At 41.1% G+C, this 19,635-nt stretch overlaps 1 protein-coding gene across 1 annotated transcript in view; it reads left to right on the forward strand.

Annotated features, from left to right (window-relative positions):
* Positions 1-279: 279 nt before the first annotated feature.
* Positions 280-19,635, forward strand: part of batf (basic leucine zipper ATF-like transcription factor) — a 29,185-nt gene continuing 9,829 nt past the window's right edge. The window contains exons 1-2 of the mRNA XM_088325180.1: positions 280-391; positions 5,117-5,221. Coding sequence (XP_088181306.1) covers positions 329-391; positions 5,117-5,221 — 168 coding nt within the window. The 5' untranslated portion in view covers positions 280-328. The remainder of the gene's footprint in view (positions 392-5,116; positions 5,222-19,635) is intronic.

Below are 19,635 nucleotides of genomic sequence, written 5' to 3' on the forward strand. Positions count from 1 at the left end.
GGGATGCCAGTCAAAACTTCGACTACAAATGTTTTTCTTCATTGGTACATCGACTCTTTTGCTTTCTGTAAATGAATATAAAAAATATATGAAAGGAAGGGAATCTCCCATCTTGAGTGTGTTGTTTTTCCTGTACATCTCATCATCATCTCACCCCCGCCCCCTTCTATTTTTTGGTACTTTTACCATAGTCAGAGAAGAGAGAGTGAAAGGAGGAGGAGTGAGGAGAGAAAGGCTCATTAAGGGGCCGAGTTAGATTCTTGAAAGCTTTTCTGAAGCGTGACGACAAAACTGAAGCAGGAAGGTTGTGAGGCTGCCACTTGTGGCCATGGCTCAGGGCTCCGACAGCAACCACGCCAGCTATAGGTCACCTTCACCTGGACGGAGGCAGGTAAGCATCCATTCTATTTACTTTAATTATTTTGATTATTTTTTTCATGTTTCTCACTCGGCCTGACTTGCCTTTGTTAGAGAAGTGTGAAGAGCAGACGGGAACACTTTGTTGAACCAGAAAGTGTCAATGCAGTCATCCCGTTTTCTCCCTGAATGTTGTTTTCCATTCTTGGTAGAGATTGTGACCTAATTCACGTGGTAATGCTCATTTTACTTGTGTGACAACCCAAAACAACTTCCCAAAAATGTCTGTCAAAAAATAGAAGAAAAAAAAGTGTGGTCTTAGAACTTTTGTCCTCCAAAGTGGAACAATGGTTGACTTTAAGTTGTTTTTTTAGTTATCATTATACTATTTTCCCTTGTTTATCAAGATTAATGGGGACCAGAACCGTGATATGCAAAATCTATGGCCCCGATTCGTTAGTTTTTTTTTTGGCGTGGACCCAAGTGAAGGTAAGCGGGGACTGAGGCAAGGGTATGGTATAAGCATGTAAGTAATAGGTGTGGTGTTTAATAACAAAACCAGGAACAACGTAATAAACAAACAAGGGGTCAAAAAACAAATAGAATATCCAAACAAAATCAAATCTAAAAATATCCAAACCTGAAACAAACACCAAAACCAGAAATGGTAATGCAAGGAACAAAATACTGTAACAACCAATCAAGTGGGCATTTAACAACTAACAAAATTTCCTAACAAGAAACCTGAAACAGAAAGAAAACAAAAAAAACTGGCATGGAGGCGGAAATACAATGACCTGACCCTGTGTGCTGTTTAAACAGTCATTATAAAGAGTCAGTATAACTAAAGACAGGTGTTTGGTGATTGGATGCACCTGTGCCCAGTTCCAAACCCAGATCCTAACATTGCTAGCAACAAAAGTCGACCGAGGATAACAGATCACAGCCAAAACAGTGCAGTTCACAATGGGCTTCCTCCGGGCACTCCGGTTTCCTCCCACGTTCCAAAAACATGCATTTCAGATGAATTGGGCGGTCCAAATTGTCCCTGGGTGTGAATGAGCGAATGAGTTGTCTGTCCCCGTGTGCCCTGCGATTGGCTGGCAACCAGTCCAGGGTGTCCCCTGCCCACTGCCCGGAGATGGCTGGGATGGGCTCCAGCCCCCCCCGCGACCCTAATGAGGATAAGCGGTACGGCTAATGAGATGAGATGAGATAAATAGAGACAGTAAGTGTTCTCTACCTCATCTCATCTCATCTCATTAGCTACACCGCTTATCCTCAGTAGGGTCGCGGGGGTGCTGGAGCCCATCCCGGCAATCATCGGGCAGTGGGCAGGGGACACCCTGAACTGGTTGCCAGCCAATCGCAGGGCACATGGGGACAGACAACTCACTTGCTCATTCACACCTAGGGACAATTTGGACTGGCCAATTCACCTGAAATGCATGTTTTTGGAACATGGGAGGAAACCCACGCAAGCACGGGGAGAACATACAAACTCCGCACAGGAAGTCTGAAGCTGGATTTGAACCCACGCAGGAGGTTCCCAAGACGTGAACTGTGCCGCACAAGCGCTAACCACTGCGCCGCCGTGTTGTTGTTCTCTACCTTACGAGGCCAATTTAAGGCTTTTATTTTTTTGCGGCTTCAGAAATTATTTTTGGGCCAAATATGGCTCTTCCAAAATGTTGGGTTGCAGACCTCTGCCTAAGTATATGCAGGGTTCCATGACATCCACTTGTATCAAGTGTCCTGAAATCAAGACTATTGTTAAATGTCTTATCTGACAGTACAGACACTATTTGTAAAAAAAAAAAACCAACTGTAATTGACATTACTTTGATTTTTTTAACGAATGTCATGATTAGCGATGTGATTCACCTGTGCCCGCTTCTATGGCGCCAACTGCCTCAGCGCCAACTGTCTCAGAGTCTGATTGGCTCCCAATTTAAATCCACTCCTATCTGTTTTTACACGGCAAGCCCTTTTTTGACCCTGACTCACGCCAGTCCCGTTTTTTGCTTCTGTTTTTCTCCCGCAATGACCTGTTTTGATCCCGACCACGTCTGCTTTCCCGTCCTGCATTACGATCCGTTTTTGATCCCAATCAGGTCTGCTCCCGGCTTACAACTCGTTTCCGACCCTGACCACGTCTTGCTCTCCCAGTCCCGGCTACCGACTAGTTTTCTGCCCCTGACACCGGCATCGCTCGCTACGGAAGATCCACTTCCGTGTTCGGATCACAAGCCGAGCACAAGAGCAAACGCCAGATCGTGGGCGCACCCCTTCCTCGTTTCTTCAATAAAACTTGTGGTAAACGTTATGCGAGTGGGTCCTGTTTCCGTTCTGGTCCCGACTGTAAATATGGTGTGTTCTTTGGCTTTAATGTATAATAGAGTAGTAATGAATAATAAACAAACAAAGGTTTCTACTTTGCTGGTTTTGACTATTGCGGGACCTTTTTGGAATGCAACCCTGTTGAAAAACAAGGGATTACTATATGAGTAAATAGTTATTAAAATACATAAATAGTGAGAGGGAACCTCATACCTCTAACATGTCCCTTCCCTTTTCCTGTGATTGACTCACTGTATTTTTGGGGATAGCATCCAGCCAACAATTCTAACTCAATATTTTGATTTAGTATATAATGATAATATTAATAGTAATACATTCTACTTCAAAACGCCTTTCAGGACACCCAAGGTCATAGAGTAACATACAACACTAAAGAAGGAATAAAACAAGTAAGTGATTAACAGCAAATTAAAACACAGCAAAAGGGTGGTGGTATATGAGGCAGACAGGACCGTCCCAAGCCTTCATGGGGCCCTAAGCAAAATTAGGTTTGGGGCCCCCTATTACTTCTTAATTTACATAACTAATAGAACTCATTCCATGCTCTACTCCAGGGGTGGGTAACTATTTGGAGTCAGGGGCCGTATGTGATGTGTGATGTGTGATACTTTTAAATAGATTAGTTTCATCAAATTGGTTTTGAAACGACCACAATTAGAGCAAAATTGTGTGTTTTAGGTCCCCGTTTTAAGCACTTAATTTGTATTTGTTACTGTAGTTTTATTTTTTTACTATTTTTCAGTATTTCTGAAGTCATTTTTACATAGTATTTTTATAGTAGTATATTTTTTAGTATTTCTGTAGTTCTTTTGTTGTAGATTTTTTGTTGTATATCTGTAGTATTTTCGGTGTATTTTTTCATTATTACAGTAGTTTTATGATTATAGTAATTTTGTAGTATTATTTTGTACTATCTCTGTTGTATTTTGTTCTACGGTATTTCTATATAAGAATGTTGTATATCTGTAGTATATCCGTCACGAGGTGGAAGGGGTGACCGGACCAGAACGGAGGCAGGGGGCAGGAAGGGAGAACTCAGTTGCGTGACGATCAAAACGTTTATTTACCAAAATAAAAGTCGTCCAAAAACTCCGGGACAAAACAGACCAAAAACATTCTTACACTCAGAATGGTCAGGTACAGGTTTCCTCCGACACAAACTAAACAGGACGGGGCATAACAGAACGGAAAAGGTGTAATGAGCCAACAACCGCAATACCCACAACCCAACCTTAAATAGCAGCCACGCAATTAGCTGATCTGCTTCAGCTGGTGCCCAGGGGGCGGGGCAGACCGGTCGCCATGGCGACCGTGACAATATCTGTAGTAATTTTGTAGTACAGTGTTTCCGTAGTTTTATTTTTGTAGTATTTCAGGGATATTTCCATAGGAGAGTTTTCGTTGTCTCGCTCTAGGTGTATTTCGCAGTATTTCTGTTGTATTTTTGTAGGAATATTTCTTTTTGTAGTAGATTTTTTTATATTATAGTATTAGGTATTGGTATTCTTTTAGCATTCCAGTTGAAGTATAATTGATTTCCAAAGCAGTATTTTAGTCATATTTTTGTAGTATTTCCATAGTAGTATTTTTGTCATATTTCTTATTTTTTGAATATTACTGTAGTTGTCTTTTTGTAGTATTTTTGGAGTAAATAATTCTGTAGTAGTATTTTGTCATATAGTATTAATGTAGTAGTATTTTTGTAGTAATTATATACAAGTTTTTTTTATTTTCAGAATAAAAGCAATATAATAAATGCAGTCCATGTTTTTAAGCACTATATTTGATATTTGTTTTGCTATTGTGTAGTACTTTTGTTGTATTTCTGTGGAAGTATTGTTGACACCAAAAAAGTTAACCACTTTTGGGGGCCCCCTAGTGGTTGTGCTGCCCTGAGCAGCCGGTTAGCTCGCTTATGCCTTGGGCTAGCTCTGGAGGTAGATGGTCATGAAAAGGCAAGTCTGAAGAGGTGGGTTTTGAGTCGGGATTTGAAGGTGGCGGAATTCCAGAGGTCAGGCGTCAATGAGTTCCAGAGCTGGGGGGTGGAGCGGCTGAATGCTCTGCTCCCCATGGAGCTGAGACGGGCAGTGGGTATAGCGAGATGGAGGGAGGAGGATTATCTGAGGGATGGCGTGGCAATGTGAAGGAGGTCGGAGAGGTAGGGAGGGGCAAGGTTATAAATGGCCATGCAGGTGTAGAGGAGGATTTTGTTGTTGACCCTATGGTTGATTGGGATCCAGTGGAGTTGCTGAAGGACAGAGGAGGGAATTACGGTAATCAAGGAGTGATCATTGTTATTCGATCGGCGTTTTGTTCTTCCCCAAACAAACAGAAATAAAGTAATCTGTATGGAGATGCATTTTTAAAGAAATATTTTGTATGTTTTTACCTTCCGCAGTGTTCGTCAGACGACGTAAAGAAAGTGATGCGGCGGGAAAAGAATCGCATCGCGGCTCAGAAAAGCCGAATGAGGCAAATGCAAAAGGCCGACAGCCTCCACCTGGTGAGACAAGCGACAAATGCAAATCATTTGTTTTGTTTTATGCAGGGTTCATACAAGTGCTTGAAATCCTTGAAACTGCTTGAATTTTAATATTGTGTTTTCAAGGTCAGGAAAATGATTGAGTTTTGGGTGAAGTGCTTGATAATGCTTGAATTTCTTGCTATTGCCTTGTTTGTGGGCAGCCTGATTTTAGAGACCATGCAATAAATGAAGTTTTTTTTTTAAAAAGTGTGTGAAAATGACGCCAACACGCCTGCTCTCAGTCACTATGGCGTTGTCACGTGAGGCATCATTGCACCCCACTGGTCGCACCCAAGAGGACAGCTCTATTTAGAGAACCAGCTCTTTTGGCACAGCTCGTTGAGAAGAGCCTGCTCTTTTACCTCCGAAACGGCTCTTCAGATTCAGGTTTTGTTTTACAGTCCATATCCCGCATCAGCCTATACGGGTCGTTTTATGAAACGGAGATCGCCTTGCGGAGTTCCGAATATCTTCAATCAGTAGTAACTGGTTCGAACGATGATTTCATTGGTTAGCCAATGAAATTCCCAACATAATTTTATGCCATTTTCCGGGGGGTATATTCAAATCAGAGACAAAATTAAACGTGCGCAACGCAATCCGTAATTCATTTATACGCGCCATAATTACGTGCAAGTTTGCACAATCATTGATTGACATCTGGAAAGAAAAGTGACCGGCATTTCCACATGGGGGCAGATTTAATTTCTTAAAAAATTTAACTAAGTGAACTTAGCTGAATTAGCCGAATTAGTGTCGCTCGAGTCTCCCTCAAAACTCCTCTCTCGATCTTCCCTCTCGATCTTCTGAAGTCCTTCTCCCAGCCCACGTTTTTTTCCACAAGCTGGTGTGCCTGCTCCTCCCATGGGCGCGCCCGAAAAGCCCCCCACGTGGGCTCCGTCATCCCGGAGAAGAGCGTCGCGATGTCTGTCTTTGTGCGTCTGGCCTTCTCTGTCAGAGTCCTGTTATCAAAATTCCCCAGCCAAAACATTACGCATTTGCCGCCGTGACCTGAAGCTCACTCAGTGAAAATCTTCATTGCACTCAATAAATGTAACTTGTATTTAATAAAATCCTTTAAGGTAAAATGTATAAAATCCTTCAGTTTGTAAAGCTTGTAAGCCGTTGGCGAGAAGTGGAAATAATGTCTGACATGAGGGAGGTGAAGAAGGAAGCGGCGCATCTTTTACTCCAACACCAAGGATGACAATTTCTTTGGATTTAGTGATTTGAAGTAAACCCGATAGTTTGGTAAGCATGTTATTTATCCAAATAATTACATGAGTAAAAGCACGTGCATGCTTGCAGATACTCCACGAAGGGAAAAAAACGGCGATAAGCCCGGCCGGCCCAACCTAATGATTGACATTTTACACCCAAAATTCGGGCTGGGTTCAGGTTGGGTTGGGGCCCGGGCCCAAGATCTTACCTCTAGTTTTGACTCAGATTACTCAATGTTAGTAGCACTTGCAGTGATTTTTTAATTTTGAGACAAAACTTAGAGTCTTACCTTTCAAAAAAGTCCCAAACTGTCTATATTGTCTCGAACCAGGACAGGAAACAGGAATGAGAACCCAATCGCGTAACGTTACTCACAATTTATTGGGGAGAGGAGGAATGCGCGCACACTCGATCCGAGGATCGATGGTCGCGGAAGTAAATCAATGTCAGAACTAAGGAGTGGTCAAAAATCAAACAGATCGGGCCGAAAATAAAACAGGATCAAAACACAGGCAAATTCACAGGACTTGGAACATCGCACAGAGTCTAGCAGGAGTTTCGCAGACGCTCTGACACCAGGCAACTCGCAAAACCGCGTTTAAGCAATCTGTCAACGCGTTTCAGCTGGTGTCAGTGGGCGGGGCCAATTAGGCGCCATGGCAACCATGACAGATATTCAAGAACAGATTTCAATTTACTTTGAATACATCCAGGATTGGATGTATCTTGTTTGGGAACCATGAAATGTTTAAAACCCTTATTGAAAGCCCAAACCCTAGCTCCCAGCCCCAGCCCAACACCTAACCTAAGAAACATGGCAACAACTTCAAGCATTTAAGGGGTAAATAAGGGATGATATTGTAATATTTTTATGTGGTGCATCACATCATCAGTAAAGTTACCAAAAAAGTGTACCCTGATTTTTTAGCATGAAAGCCTTTGCTAATGGTAGCAGAGTCAAGTCTGAATTCATACATAATTTATTTGGTTGGGTGGTACAGAAATAACAAAAATACCTGGTCAATGTAGTAGAAGGGAAACGTATTTCCTCTGCTCTCCTGGTATGGATGCGTTAACCAACACTATCTAGCTCTTGTTTGAATCGTATGTTTTGTTTGTTGGTTTTGATGTCCAAAGTTATCAGAAATGCATGTTCAGTGTAGTTGAGGAGCGGGTCATTTTACTCACTTTGCTTTGTTATCATGAAAGCGCTAACCAACACAAGCTAGCTCGTTTTTTAAATTGTTTGTTCTGATTGTTGGTTTTCAGAGTTGCAAAGTTATCAGAAATGCACTTTCAGTTTAGTTGAATGGGGGTGGGGGGGTCATTTTACCCACTCTGACTTGTTAACGTGAAAGTGTTAGCTGACACTAGTTAGCTCTTTATTTTATTCTTTTTTTAAAAATACATTATGAAGAAGGGCGGTGCGATGGATGGGTGGTTTGTGCACGGCCCCATGGTTTTGAGGTTCAGGGTTCAAGTCTAACTACCGCAGCCTCCCTGTTTGCATGTTCTCCCCATGCTTGCGTGGTTTTCCTCCCACATTTCAAAAACATGCATTTCAGGTTAACTGGCCGGTCCAAATTGTCCCGAGGTGTGAATGAGCGAATGAATAGTCCCTCCATGAGTGCCCTGTGACATGCTGGCAACCAGTGCAGGGTGTCCCCTGCCCAAAAGATAGCTGGAATGGGCTCCAGCATTCCCGCGTCCCTACTGAGGATAAGCGATGCAGATAATGGATGGATGGATATTTTGAGGGGTTCAAAGCTATCAAAAAGTGCCTGTTTAATGAAGTTAGAGGGGAAAAAGTCACTTTTTTACCCATTCTGTTTTGATAGCATGAAAGTTTTTGCCAAAGCTAGCTAGTTTTGATTTGAATTATTTAATTTTTGAGGAAAGTTCAGGGGTGCGAATTCATGAAAATATTTGTACCACGTAATTGATTGGGAAATTGTATTTTGACCTCTTCTGATTTCTTAGCATTAAAACATTACCCAATGCTTGCTAGCTCTTGATTTGAATTATTTTATTGTTTTTTTGTTTTTTAAAGGGCGCAAAGTTATCAAAAATCCCTGTTCCATGTTTTTAAAGGCAGAGCTAACAAATACAGCAATGCATAGTTTACTGTGACATTTCATAGCAAATTATAAAATACGCATTTTCATAAAAACTAAGAACAGAAAAAAGAGAGAAAAAGAAAAGAAAGAGACTGAAAGAGGACGATATAAACAAAAAAGAAAGTCAGAAAGGGATAAAGATCAAACGAATGGGAGAAGAGAAAAAGACAGATACATAGAGAGAGGGACAAAGAAAGAGTCAGCATGAGAAAGATATAGTAAAAGAAAAAAGGGAAAGAAAGAGAGAGATGGGTAGGAAAGAGAATATGAGAAAAATACAGGGTTAGAGCGAGAGAGAGAGAGAGAGAGAAAAAGAAAACAAGAGAAAAAACAAAGAGATCAAGAAAAAGACTGAAATAGATGGAGAGATGAGAAAGAAAGAAAAAACGAGAAAGTAAGAGAGAGAGAGTTAGAGAAAGAAAATAAAGAGAGGAAAAGAGAGCAAGAAAGCGAGCAATAGTTCAAGAGAAGATGAGAGGGTGACCGAGAAAGAGTCAAAAAGAAAGACAGAAAGAGAGGAAGATAAAAAGTTGAGAAAAAAGTTGAAAGAGAAAGAGAGAGAGAGAGAAAGAGAGAGAGAGAGAGGGAGGGAGAGAGAGGGAGGGAGAGAGAAAGAGGGAGAGAGAGAACGAGTGAGAATGGAATAAAGGGAGAGAAAGAGAGGGTGAAAAGGAAAGAGAAAAACAAGAGAGAAAAGGAAGAGAGAAGTAGAAAGAGAGAACGATAAAAAGAAAGAAAAAGTGAAAGAAAGAAAAAGAGAAAGAGTAAGGGAGATAGAAAGAGAGAAAGCGAGCGATAAAGAAAGCGAAAAAGAGAGAAGGGAATAGATAAAGAAAGACAGAGAGGGGGAGAAAAAGGAGGAAAAAGAAGAAAGAGAGAGGCAAAGAGAGACAGAGAGACAGATAGAGAGAGAGAGAGAGAGAAATTGTCATGAACCAGAACGGACTCTTGGATCTAATAGCGTCAGTTTCAAAAGTGCTTTTATTTGAAAGAGTTGTTGGAGCTGGCTTGGGACGTCGACGCTTGTCGGTCGTCAGCCTCTTCGGGCGGAATGGCAGCTCCGTGACGGGTGGACAGAAAGTACAGCTGAGCGGTAAGTCGATGGCCGGGACGGGAGAGTAGGACGCAAAACGTGGAACAGAAAACAGGTCAAAAACGGAAGGCAGGCATGAATCAGGCAATAGGAGTCGTGGGTACCTTGTAGTTTGGCGAAGCACTTAGGGATCCAAAGAGTATACCTGGATGTCCATCTCTGGACCGCTTAAGTGGAGAACGTCAGCCAATCAGGAAGGGCGCTCCAGCGCGCCAAACGATTGCCCCAGGTGACTTCACTGAGGCAATCACGACAGAAATACAGATCCAATTGCTTTTCGATTGGTGCCTGGCATTGGTGACGTGAAGTGAACCTATTCAAAACTGCATCTCATTTTTCCTTGAATTAGACGCGCCAAGGGTTTGACACCTGTAACCTAGTGCCTCTCTTCTTTTTTGACATAGTCAGAAGATTTGAATTCTAACGTCGCGTTACATGTCAGACAAAGTGTAGATTTCCCCCTCCCCCCTGAAATGATTGGACTGTTGCTTGGCGCCAAAATCGCAATTTTTCTCTTCACATATTTGCTACCTGACCATGTGGCCATGTGTCATGGCTTCTGTCGGCAGCACACTTGGAGGCCGCTCGCAGTGTTTGTGTGAATAAATTAGCACGTGTGGGCATGAGCTTGTATCCAGCACCTCCCTTGCAAACTAGAAGCAAGTAGAAAGCAAGAAGGCTCTTACTCTGTTCTCTGATTTCACTGGTCTAAAATTAAGATTGCTGTTAAAGAAGCTAGCGTACTTATTTCATGTTGATGACGTGTAAAAATTGAAGCCACAATTATCAGAAGTCACGTGTTTTGGCACGAACGAACAAGACGCCAAAGTGAGAGCGACAGGTGGTCGGGCTTTTTAGCTAACCGCAGTGGCGGGCAATGTTCCCTCGAAGCTGCGTGTGTGCGCAATTTCGCACTACCCAGAGCTTTTCCGCGGACAAGAAAATCTAGCCAGCTCACAGAAAAGAGGGCTCGAAATTGCTAATTAAAAAGCGAATTGAGTCAAAGTTACAGTGCGTGAAGGTAAAAACACGCGGATTCTACTGACGCTGTGTTCTAAATGTGGTATTTTGAAGTCAATGTCGAAGTAGAACGACGTTAGTAAAGTCAGTAGAGTTTTTCGAGAGCTGGCTTCTTCTGCTTGGCTCACTAAAAAGAAACGGCTCTTTCGGGTCCCAAACGGCTCTTCAGGTTGTTTTTGCTTCTTTAATCCCTACACGACCAAATGTTATCTAAAATTAGGCACAAAATTACTTAAAAGAAGAGGGGGGGCAATAGAACAAAAAAGAAAAAAATACCAAAATGAAAAAGTAGTGAAAAGCTGAGAATAAAACTAAACAAAAGGAGAGAAAAAGAGAAAAAAAGAGCAGGAAAAATTCAGAAAAAAAGCCAGAAGAAAAGAAAGAAGCAAATAAAGGGAAAAAGGGTAATAGAGAACAAAAAGCAAGATGTAAAAAAATGTTAGTATTTTGCGACAAAAGATACCAGGAATAAAAGAAATTAAAATATTGTGAAAGAATTGTAAAAACAAATGACGTTTGTAGGCCGTACAACCTTTGCAATCATACATTAGTCAATTCATTCAAAAGTGATAAATAATTTTGCATTGCCGGAAACTCAGCAGAATGTAATGTGATGTCAAGTTTTGGACATGTTTGATAATGATTTAGTTGCCACACTTGGGATTGCTGTTGCTCACTGTTGTTTCAAGCGTTGCTCACCGACTTTGTGTGAACGCTCAGACCCGTGGAAAACTTGAGGGAACATTGGTAACGGGCCGTGCATTTCACACCTTGGCCTATAGTAGTGCTAAATCAATCCAACTACTTTATAGCTATAACACATATAGAATAGCATTATTAGTAACCTCAGAAAATAATGTCACGGTTACCATGCTGCCCAATTGTCCCCGCCCGTGTGGCGCTAGCTGTAGCTCATTGACAGATTAGCTTTCCGTCTTTTTAAGATCAGTGCTCTCATTTTTCTTTGGTCAGTCCGTACTGTCAGGACCAGAATGGAAACAGGACCCAATTGTGTTACGTTTCTCACAGGTTTTATTGGAGGAAAGGTGTTCCCTGGACGTAAGTCACTCTCGTACTCGGATTGTGCTCCGAACGCGGAAGTGGATCTTCCGTAGCGAGCGATGGCGGTGTCAGGGACGGGAAAAAACGGGCCAGTAGCCGGAACTGGGAGAGCAAGGCGTGGTCAGGGTCGGAAATGAGTCGAAAGCCAGAACGGGAGAGAAGACGTAGTTGGGGGACAAGAATAGGTCGTAAGCCGGGACGGGAGAACAGACGTGGTTAGGAGCAAAACAGGTCATAGCGAGAGACGGACGGGAGCCAAAAACGGGACAGGTGGGAGTCAGGATCCAAAAAGGCTTGCCTAGTATACACTGAGGTTCGCAGACGGACTGACAAAAGGGGACAGACAGGACTGGGTTCAAATACTGACAGGGAGCCAATCAGAACCCACGGCAGTTGGCGCAAAATGAGCGGGCACAGCTAAGTCACACAAGTAATCAAAGTGCTGCAAAGACCACAGCCTATTACAGACTAGAGACAATTATTAAACCATCCTCTGATCTAAAACCTATATGTGGGCAAAGAAAAACTCAAAATCTCAGCAAACCTTGTGAAGGGACTGCAAATGAGGTAATCCCCCTTCCATGATGACCAGGCTGCAGTAAATGTTGCAATACACTGATATCCTAAGCTATAGACTACAAGTGTGCTTTAAGCCTAGATTTAAACAGTTCCACTGAGGTTGCAAATCCAATCTCAGAAGGCAGAGCATTCCACAGCACCAGGGACTGCATGGAGAACGCTCTCAAACTTGATTTCTTCTTGGCCCTTGGGATCATTAGCAGACCAGCATTTTCAAAGTGAGGGTTCCAAGGAGGAACATAGGGGGAAATAAATGTGAAAGGTATGAGGGGAATGACCATATTTTCACAACTTTAGGGTGCACCGTGTTAAAAGGTGCAGTTCCCGTAGCTGGTTCTATTTCTCTATTTAACACACTGGGCACACCACACATTAGGGCGGGGGTGCTACGGTCGCTTATGTGCGTAAATTATACTTCCCTGCAAAATCTGACTTTCCTTCGCGTGAACTTTGCTTCTCAGCGCTGCGATGTTGGTGGTGTTAGCATAGGTCTTAAAAAACTCATTATTTAGACAATGATCGCTTTTGTGTTTCAATCACGCCAACCAATATGCCTTTATACCAACATGATACAGATCGACACATGTTTTGTCTGAAGCATACCGCCTTACTATTTAAGTATTGATTACAAAGTAAAACACCCGAATAAAAACTTCTCCGAGTTCGTTTTTCAGCTTCCTGCACTTGCGAATCATCAATTCCTTAAGGTTCAATTCCCTCACAGATGCCCGGTTTCCATGTTTATCCGCATAGTGTAGAAATCAACACACCATGGCAGACAAAAACACAAAAAGCATTCAATGGAGCGAAAGTGAGGTTTTGGATTTAATTCATATTTTGGGGGGGCAACTCTGTTCAGCTTTTGGTAGCACAATAACTTTCAAATTCCTTGATACGCTACGGCATTAGCATCCATGAGTATTTCCGCAAACAATGGTCTCTTCTGCACTTGCGGGACATGTGGCATTCACACAGAAGATGCATACAAGTCGCATTTAGTTGGAGATGTGAACTATGTCACAAAAACATCGGAAATAAGCATTAAGCTCTGCAGTGTGAACCAACCTTTATTTATACGCCCACACATCACTCTTTAACGGTGAAGCCCACTTTTTTTTTTTAGCAGCCTCATGGTGTCCTCAGCTACGTCCGCCGCTTTACATCACGCACAGGGTGCATCGCACGATAGGGGGCGCCGCACAATTTGAAGAAAATCAGAGACTTTTATGTGCGCCTCATGGTTGTGAAAATACTCGGTACTCTGACGTCCAGATTATCTGTGAGTCTCAGTTCCATTAAGAAGTTCTTTTCTATCGCCATCGAGCTAATGCTGAAAGTCAAGCCTTTCCTGTCGTATTTCTGACATAGATTTTCATTCGATTTATGGCTGAAAATGTGTGTTCAAGAGGCAGTGGATACGGGTTTATTTTCTTCACGTTTTTCCAGTGATACCTCCATTACCGCCCCCTAGCTAATCATAGTTTGTGAAACTGCTGATGTTTATTTACACTTGCTAGAGGGCCCTGGTCCACCAACTTGGAATCTGATTGCCTAAACCAATAGCTTTATTGTCACTTATTTAACGCCTCAGGGCCTGCAAAACTGATTGTGAAGGCCTTCGGAATGAGATGTTAAATTCATAAATATGTAAGCACACATCTGAAATAAATGCAATCAGGGGGAAGCAATGAAAGTAGTAGTCTTTACATAAAATAAAAATAAAGTATAGATAGTCCCACATGAAAAGACTGCCACTTATGCTAGATGAAAAATAGCCTTAATCAGTCACCAAGCATATTAGCCAAACGTCCTGAAACTTAAACGGACACTGTGTTATATTTGACCCCAACATGGTTCTTTGTTTTGTAGTAAAATCAAAAATGAATGCTACAGAGCAAAATTTAAAAAAAAAAACACCAAATCCATATTGCTTTTGTTTTTCTTGAATAAAGTTTTTCTTCTACCACTAGAAGGCGCTAAATACTAATCCATGTCCTTTTGAAATGCTAGCAACATTATGCAGGCTACATAACTGCTGTTTTTGCCACATCCGATGACTATAGCGTAGTCTACAAGAAATCTAAGACTAGTTAGGCTGCTGTTATTATGTTAAGTTTACTCACAAGCGCCCCCTGATGGTTGGGGTGGTTTAAAACACTGTGTTTCGCGTACAAGCTGTGCTAACTCAGTAATTCTAATGAAAACTAATTTTCATAACAGGTGGGACTTTCGTAGGTAATCCAAATATGATAGGATTATAAGATTTGTTATATCAGTGATCATATAAAAATATAAGTTCTAATAATGGCAAGAACAATACATTCTTAAAAGGAATTATAGATGTTCGCGCCTCGGCCGAGTCATACCTAAGACTTATAACATTGGTAAAAACGGCGGCGCCCACTGTTGGCTGCGGCTGCATCGGCTCGCTACAACGGGTCAGGTGTATCGACATTTCGTTCTGTGTACATTGTTACAAAGAATGACAATACAAAGGAAATTATTATTAATTATTAATTATGATAATTAAATGGATGAATTCAACAACAGAATTAAGACTAAGCTTAAAATAAAACAACAATACAACAATAAGTTGTTGGAATGTATTACTATCATTTATAGTTATTATTAAAAAGAATATTACCAGTACTGTATTAAACACATTCAGAAGAAGCAATTAAAAGAATGATTGATAAAAATGTTACTCACAATAAATTATTACAAGAAAATATTTGAACAAAATCAAACCAATCTGAAAATTACCGTAACATGAAAACAACATGCTATTTAAATTATAATAACAAATTGTCGTTCACTCGTTTTTGGAACTGCTACTTCTTACTAGGGAAATGGGGATTCATATTCAAATTATCATGAAAATTCAGAGTCCAGATTAAAAAAACATTTTTTGAGTCAAGTCAAGTCATGTTTATTTGTATAGCCCTTTATCACAAAGAGTCTCAAAGGGCTGCACAGACCACATATTATTGCAAACCACAGAATATTATGACACCCTCCCCTGATCTAAAACCTACATGAGGGTAAATAATAGAAAGATATTGTCAACATAAAATATAGGTTATTCATATGCTATGGAGTAGAAGTGTGTTTTAAGCTTAGATTTAAACATTTCCACTGAGGTTGCTGATCAAATCTCAGGGGGAAGAGCATTCCACAGCCCCGGGGCTCGAATGGAGAACGCTCTGTTCTAGGCTCTTGGGATCACTAGTAGACCAGCATTTTCAGAGCGAAGGCTCCGGACCGGAACATAGGGGGAAATTAAATCTGAAAGAGCAAGTCCATGCATGATTTTGTATACTACCAACAGAACCTTAAAAGTTCAAGTTTTCTTTAAAAGTAGTGCGTTACAGTAATCGAGACTGGAGGTAACAAACACATGAATTATAATCTCTGCATCCGACTGAGACAGCGCATGGCGAATTTTAGAAATATTGCGAAGATGGAAAAAAGCTGTTCTAGTAATATTCTTAACGTGTGTTTGAAAGGACAGATCAAATATGACACCTACATTTTTGACTAAGTCACTCTGGGTGATTTTACATTTGTCAATGTTCAGAGCCGTTTTTGAGAACAAGTTACGGCATTTAGATGGACCAACAATTATTATTTCAGTCTTTTCAAGGTTGAGGGGCAAGAAGTTGAGTGACATCCATCGTTTTATCTCAGTGAGGCAGGCCTCCAAATTTCCACAGTTTAGTGTGGCAGATTCCTCCATCGGAAGACATAGTTAAGTGTCATCTGCATAGCAATGGAAACTGATATCATACTTGCGAATAATATCGCCTAATGGAAGCATGTAAATGCTGAAAAGAAGGGGGCCAAGTACTGAACCCTGCGGAACACTACAGGTAATTTACGGTAATTTAAAAATACACATGAACAATAATTTTAAAGACCAAACAGACGCTCAACGTAATCTGTTAAAACCAAAATAATAAGCATTAGCTCTTTATTGTATGAGTCTATGGATGCATAATGTACTGTATATTCTTAATGATAAATACATATTTTCCTAAAATGTATACCTCACTTTTGGACAGAGCATGAAGGGTGCGGTGGGCCGGCCTATTGCGGTTTTATTTGATGGTCCCCTGATAAACAAGAAAAGCGTATTTTCCCCCGCAGTCCTGCAACAGCGTTTTTTCCGCCAGCCACGTTACTCTATTTCCTTTTGAAGGAGAATTATCATGGGGCCCTCCGAGGGTGGGGGCCAGCCACAGTTTCTTGTAAAGCTCGTCGGCTCCCTTTTCCGTTGAAGTGACGCACTCGCTTGGGGTTTGCCCGGAGCTTAGATCAGCGGTTATGATCATTTTGGTTTGATGATGACCTTTTTCTTTTTTTCTTTTTTTTTTTTTACAACAATCTCAGTGGAAGATATCACCCACTCGACAACCGCTTTGGGACATTTTGCTCTATTTGCCTTATATCAAAGCTGACCAGCATGCCACTAACGTGCAAATGTCTGGTAATTCTTTTACCCTTTGCTTGCCAAATATCTTTCTCTCTTACCTCATTTTTATTTAACTACAAGCATCATATTTCTCAAATTATACGGCACACTTTGAAAAAACAAAATTGTCCCTAAATACCGGAATGAATACGGTGTACAAAATTGGAAATGCATAGTTACAATTAAATGTTACTGCATGCAGTAACTCTTCTTATTGTTTGTCTAGAACAGGGGTGTACATCTCATTTTAGCTGGGGGCCATATGCTAGAAAAACATCACGGGGGCCACCCTAGTAGATTTAAGAGAAAGAGAAAGAGAGATAAGGTAAGAGAAAAATAGATTTAAACAGAGAGAGAGAGAGAGAGAGCAAGGGAAACAGAGTATGAGAGTGAGTGTGAGACAGAGAGAGAAATATATATATAGAGAGAGTACAGTAGAGCGAGAGAAAGGGAGAAAAAGACAAGAGAGCTTAATAAAGAAAGACAATGACTGAGAGGGGTAAGAAAGAGAGAAATCGAGAAATGAGTGTGGAAGAGAGAGAACATGTGAGAAAGAAAGTGAGAGAAAGTGAGAAAAAAAGAGAGTGAGAAAAACTGAAAAAGAGAGAGACAAGAGAGACACGGTGAGTTAGAAAGATAGAAAAAAGCAGAGAAAGGAAGATAATTAGAAAGAGAAAGTGAGAAAGAGAAAGTAAGAAAAAAGAAATTGTGAGAAATAAAAATAAATAGATAAAGAAAGAGTGAAAGAAAGAGGGAAAGAAAAAAGGGATAAAAAAAGAGAAAAAGAGAGAAATAATGAAAGAATGAAAGAAAAAAGAAAGAAAAAGAGAGAGAGGTGGGTAGAGAGAGTGGGAGAGAGAGGGGGAGAGAGAGGAATAGAGAGATGGGGAGAGAGAGGGATAGAGAAAGAGAGACAGGCAGACAGACAGACGGACAGAAATAGAAATACAGCTCCAGTCGCTTTGCGAGTAGCGCCTGACTCTGGGGAAATCTAGTGGACATTTTTAAAACTGCAGCTCATTTTTCTCTTTAGCTTTTCTCAGCGTTGTCTCACTGGCCGGATTAAAACACTAGGCGGGCCTGATCTGGCCGACAGGCCACATGTTTGACACCTGTAGTCTAGAAGGAAACAAAGGTTAAGCGCAGAACTCAGAGGCTAACTTTCGAATGCTCTTTGCAAATCCTCTTTTGTAACTCCTTTTAAAAATAAATATCCGTAAGTATGAAACGTATTGTACAAAAAAAGCGTAAAAACTTTTGTTGGAGTTTTGATTAAATGTTATTGCATTTGGTAACTGTTCTGCCTTTGAGAAACATATAAAGTGGTCTTCGAGTTGCCTCTTGCGGTGACAGGTTAATTGCTTTTTGCTAGAATTAATTTTAGCGGTGAAAATAGAGATTATAGAGATTATAATTTATGTCTTATTAACAAATTATTTTAATACGCATCTTTTACGCAACGCTAGATTTGATTAAAGTTTTACTTCCGTGCGCCTTATAATCCAGTGTGTCTTATATAAGAGAAATATATCGCAAATTAAAATTTTTGGGGGGGTACTCTTATTATCAGGTGCGCATTAGTGCAGAAAATACAGTAGTTAGGATTCAGAACAGGCTACATATAGTTTGTAATCTATGTAAACATTTCGAGTGTGCTAATAGCGAGTTTATGTTTAAAGGGACACCGCGTAATATTTGACCACTAGATGTCGCTGTATTGTGTTTTGCAACCTGGACCAAGTTCTAAAAAGAAAATCATCCAAACTCTGGAGATTCAAAGTGATCAAACATTACACCATTTTGTTTCTCCTTTTTGTAGAGGTGTTTGGTTTTTCGAGTACCCGTTGCAGCAAGATACCAGATAATTATGTCAGCTGAAAAATAAGTACAAATGCTAGTCGAGATCATGGTTTGTATGTTTTTGTTTTTTATTCAAAACGATATTGTTTGTTTTTAATCAATAAAGTTATTTTTACGAGTAGGGGGCGATACATATTACACAATGTCCCTTTAAGCCGAAAGCGGTTTTTAGACTTTAAAAGAAACACCACATCAAACCTGCTGTTACTGCAAGTGTACAGCAGAAAGTACTAGAGCAACAAAAAAATAACAAAGGAACATTCAACATTGTCGACCTAAAAATGAGCATGGTTGATTTCTTGACCTTCGAGTATTTAAAAAAATGCACATGTGTACGACGGTTTACATCAGGGGTGTCCAAACTTTTCAAGAAACTGTGCGGGGGCCGACGATTCAGCCTGGCATTTTTCGAACAGTCTTGAAAAATTCACCCTCCGTGAAAGGTTTGCAGTGCTTGGAAATCAGCGTTGTGACCTCACAGCTCGCCTCTGTAGCATTTTCATTTAACTCGCAGGGTCTCATAAAAATCTTTACGGAATTCACGGGTCTTTTCTATCAGCAAACGGACGGCAGAGATGTGGTCCGTTGTGGAGCGGTTGGGCATAAAGCCAGCCTGCTGGGGACGGCGGCAGCTTCTGATTGCTGGAAGGGCACGGCTGAGCAAGATCCTGGTAAAGACCTTGCCCGGGATGGAGAGTAAGGTTATGCCTCTGTGGTTTCCACAGACAAGCCTGTCGCCCTTGCATTTCCAGAAGGGCAAGATGACTCCTCTGGTCCAGTCGGTGGGCAGCTGCTCCGATTCCCACACCTGGTTGAATAGGCGGGTTAAAAAATCTATATATCGGATTCATTGATCTGAAGGCCGCCTTTGACACCGTCTGCCACTCTTCACTGTGGAACATCCTCCAAGCTCTCAGAGCACCACCCAAGATCATAGCCCTGTTCAAGCTGCTCTACAGCAACACAGAGA

Source organism: Urocampus carinirostris, chromosome 20 (assembly GCF_059441175.1).
Source record: "Urocampus carinirostris isolate Australia breed hairy pipefish chromosome 20, RoL_Ucar_1.0, whole genome shotgun sequence".
Taxonomy (NCBI): Eukaryota; Metazoa; Chordata; class Actinopteri; order Syngnathiformes; family Syngnathidae; genus Urocampus; species Urocampus carinirostris.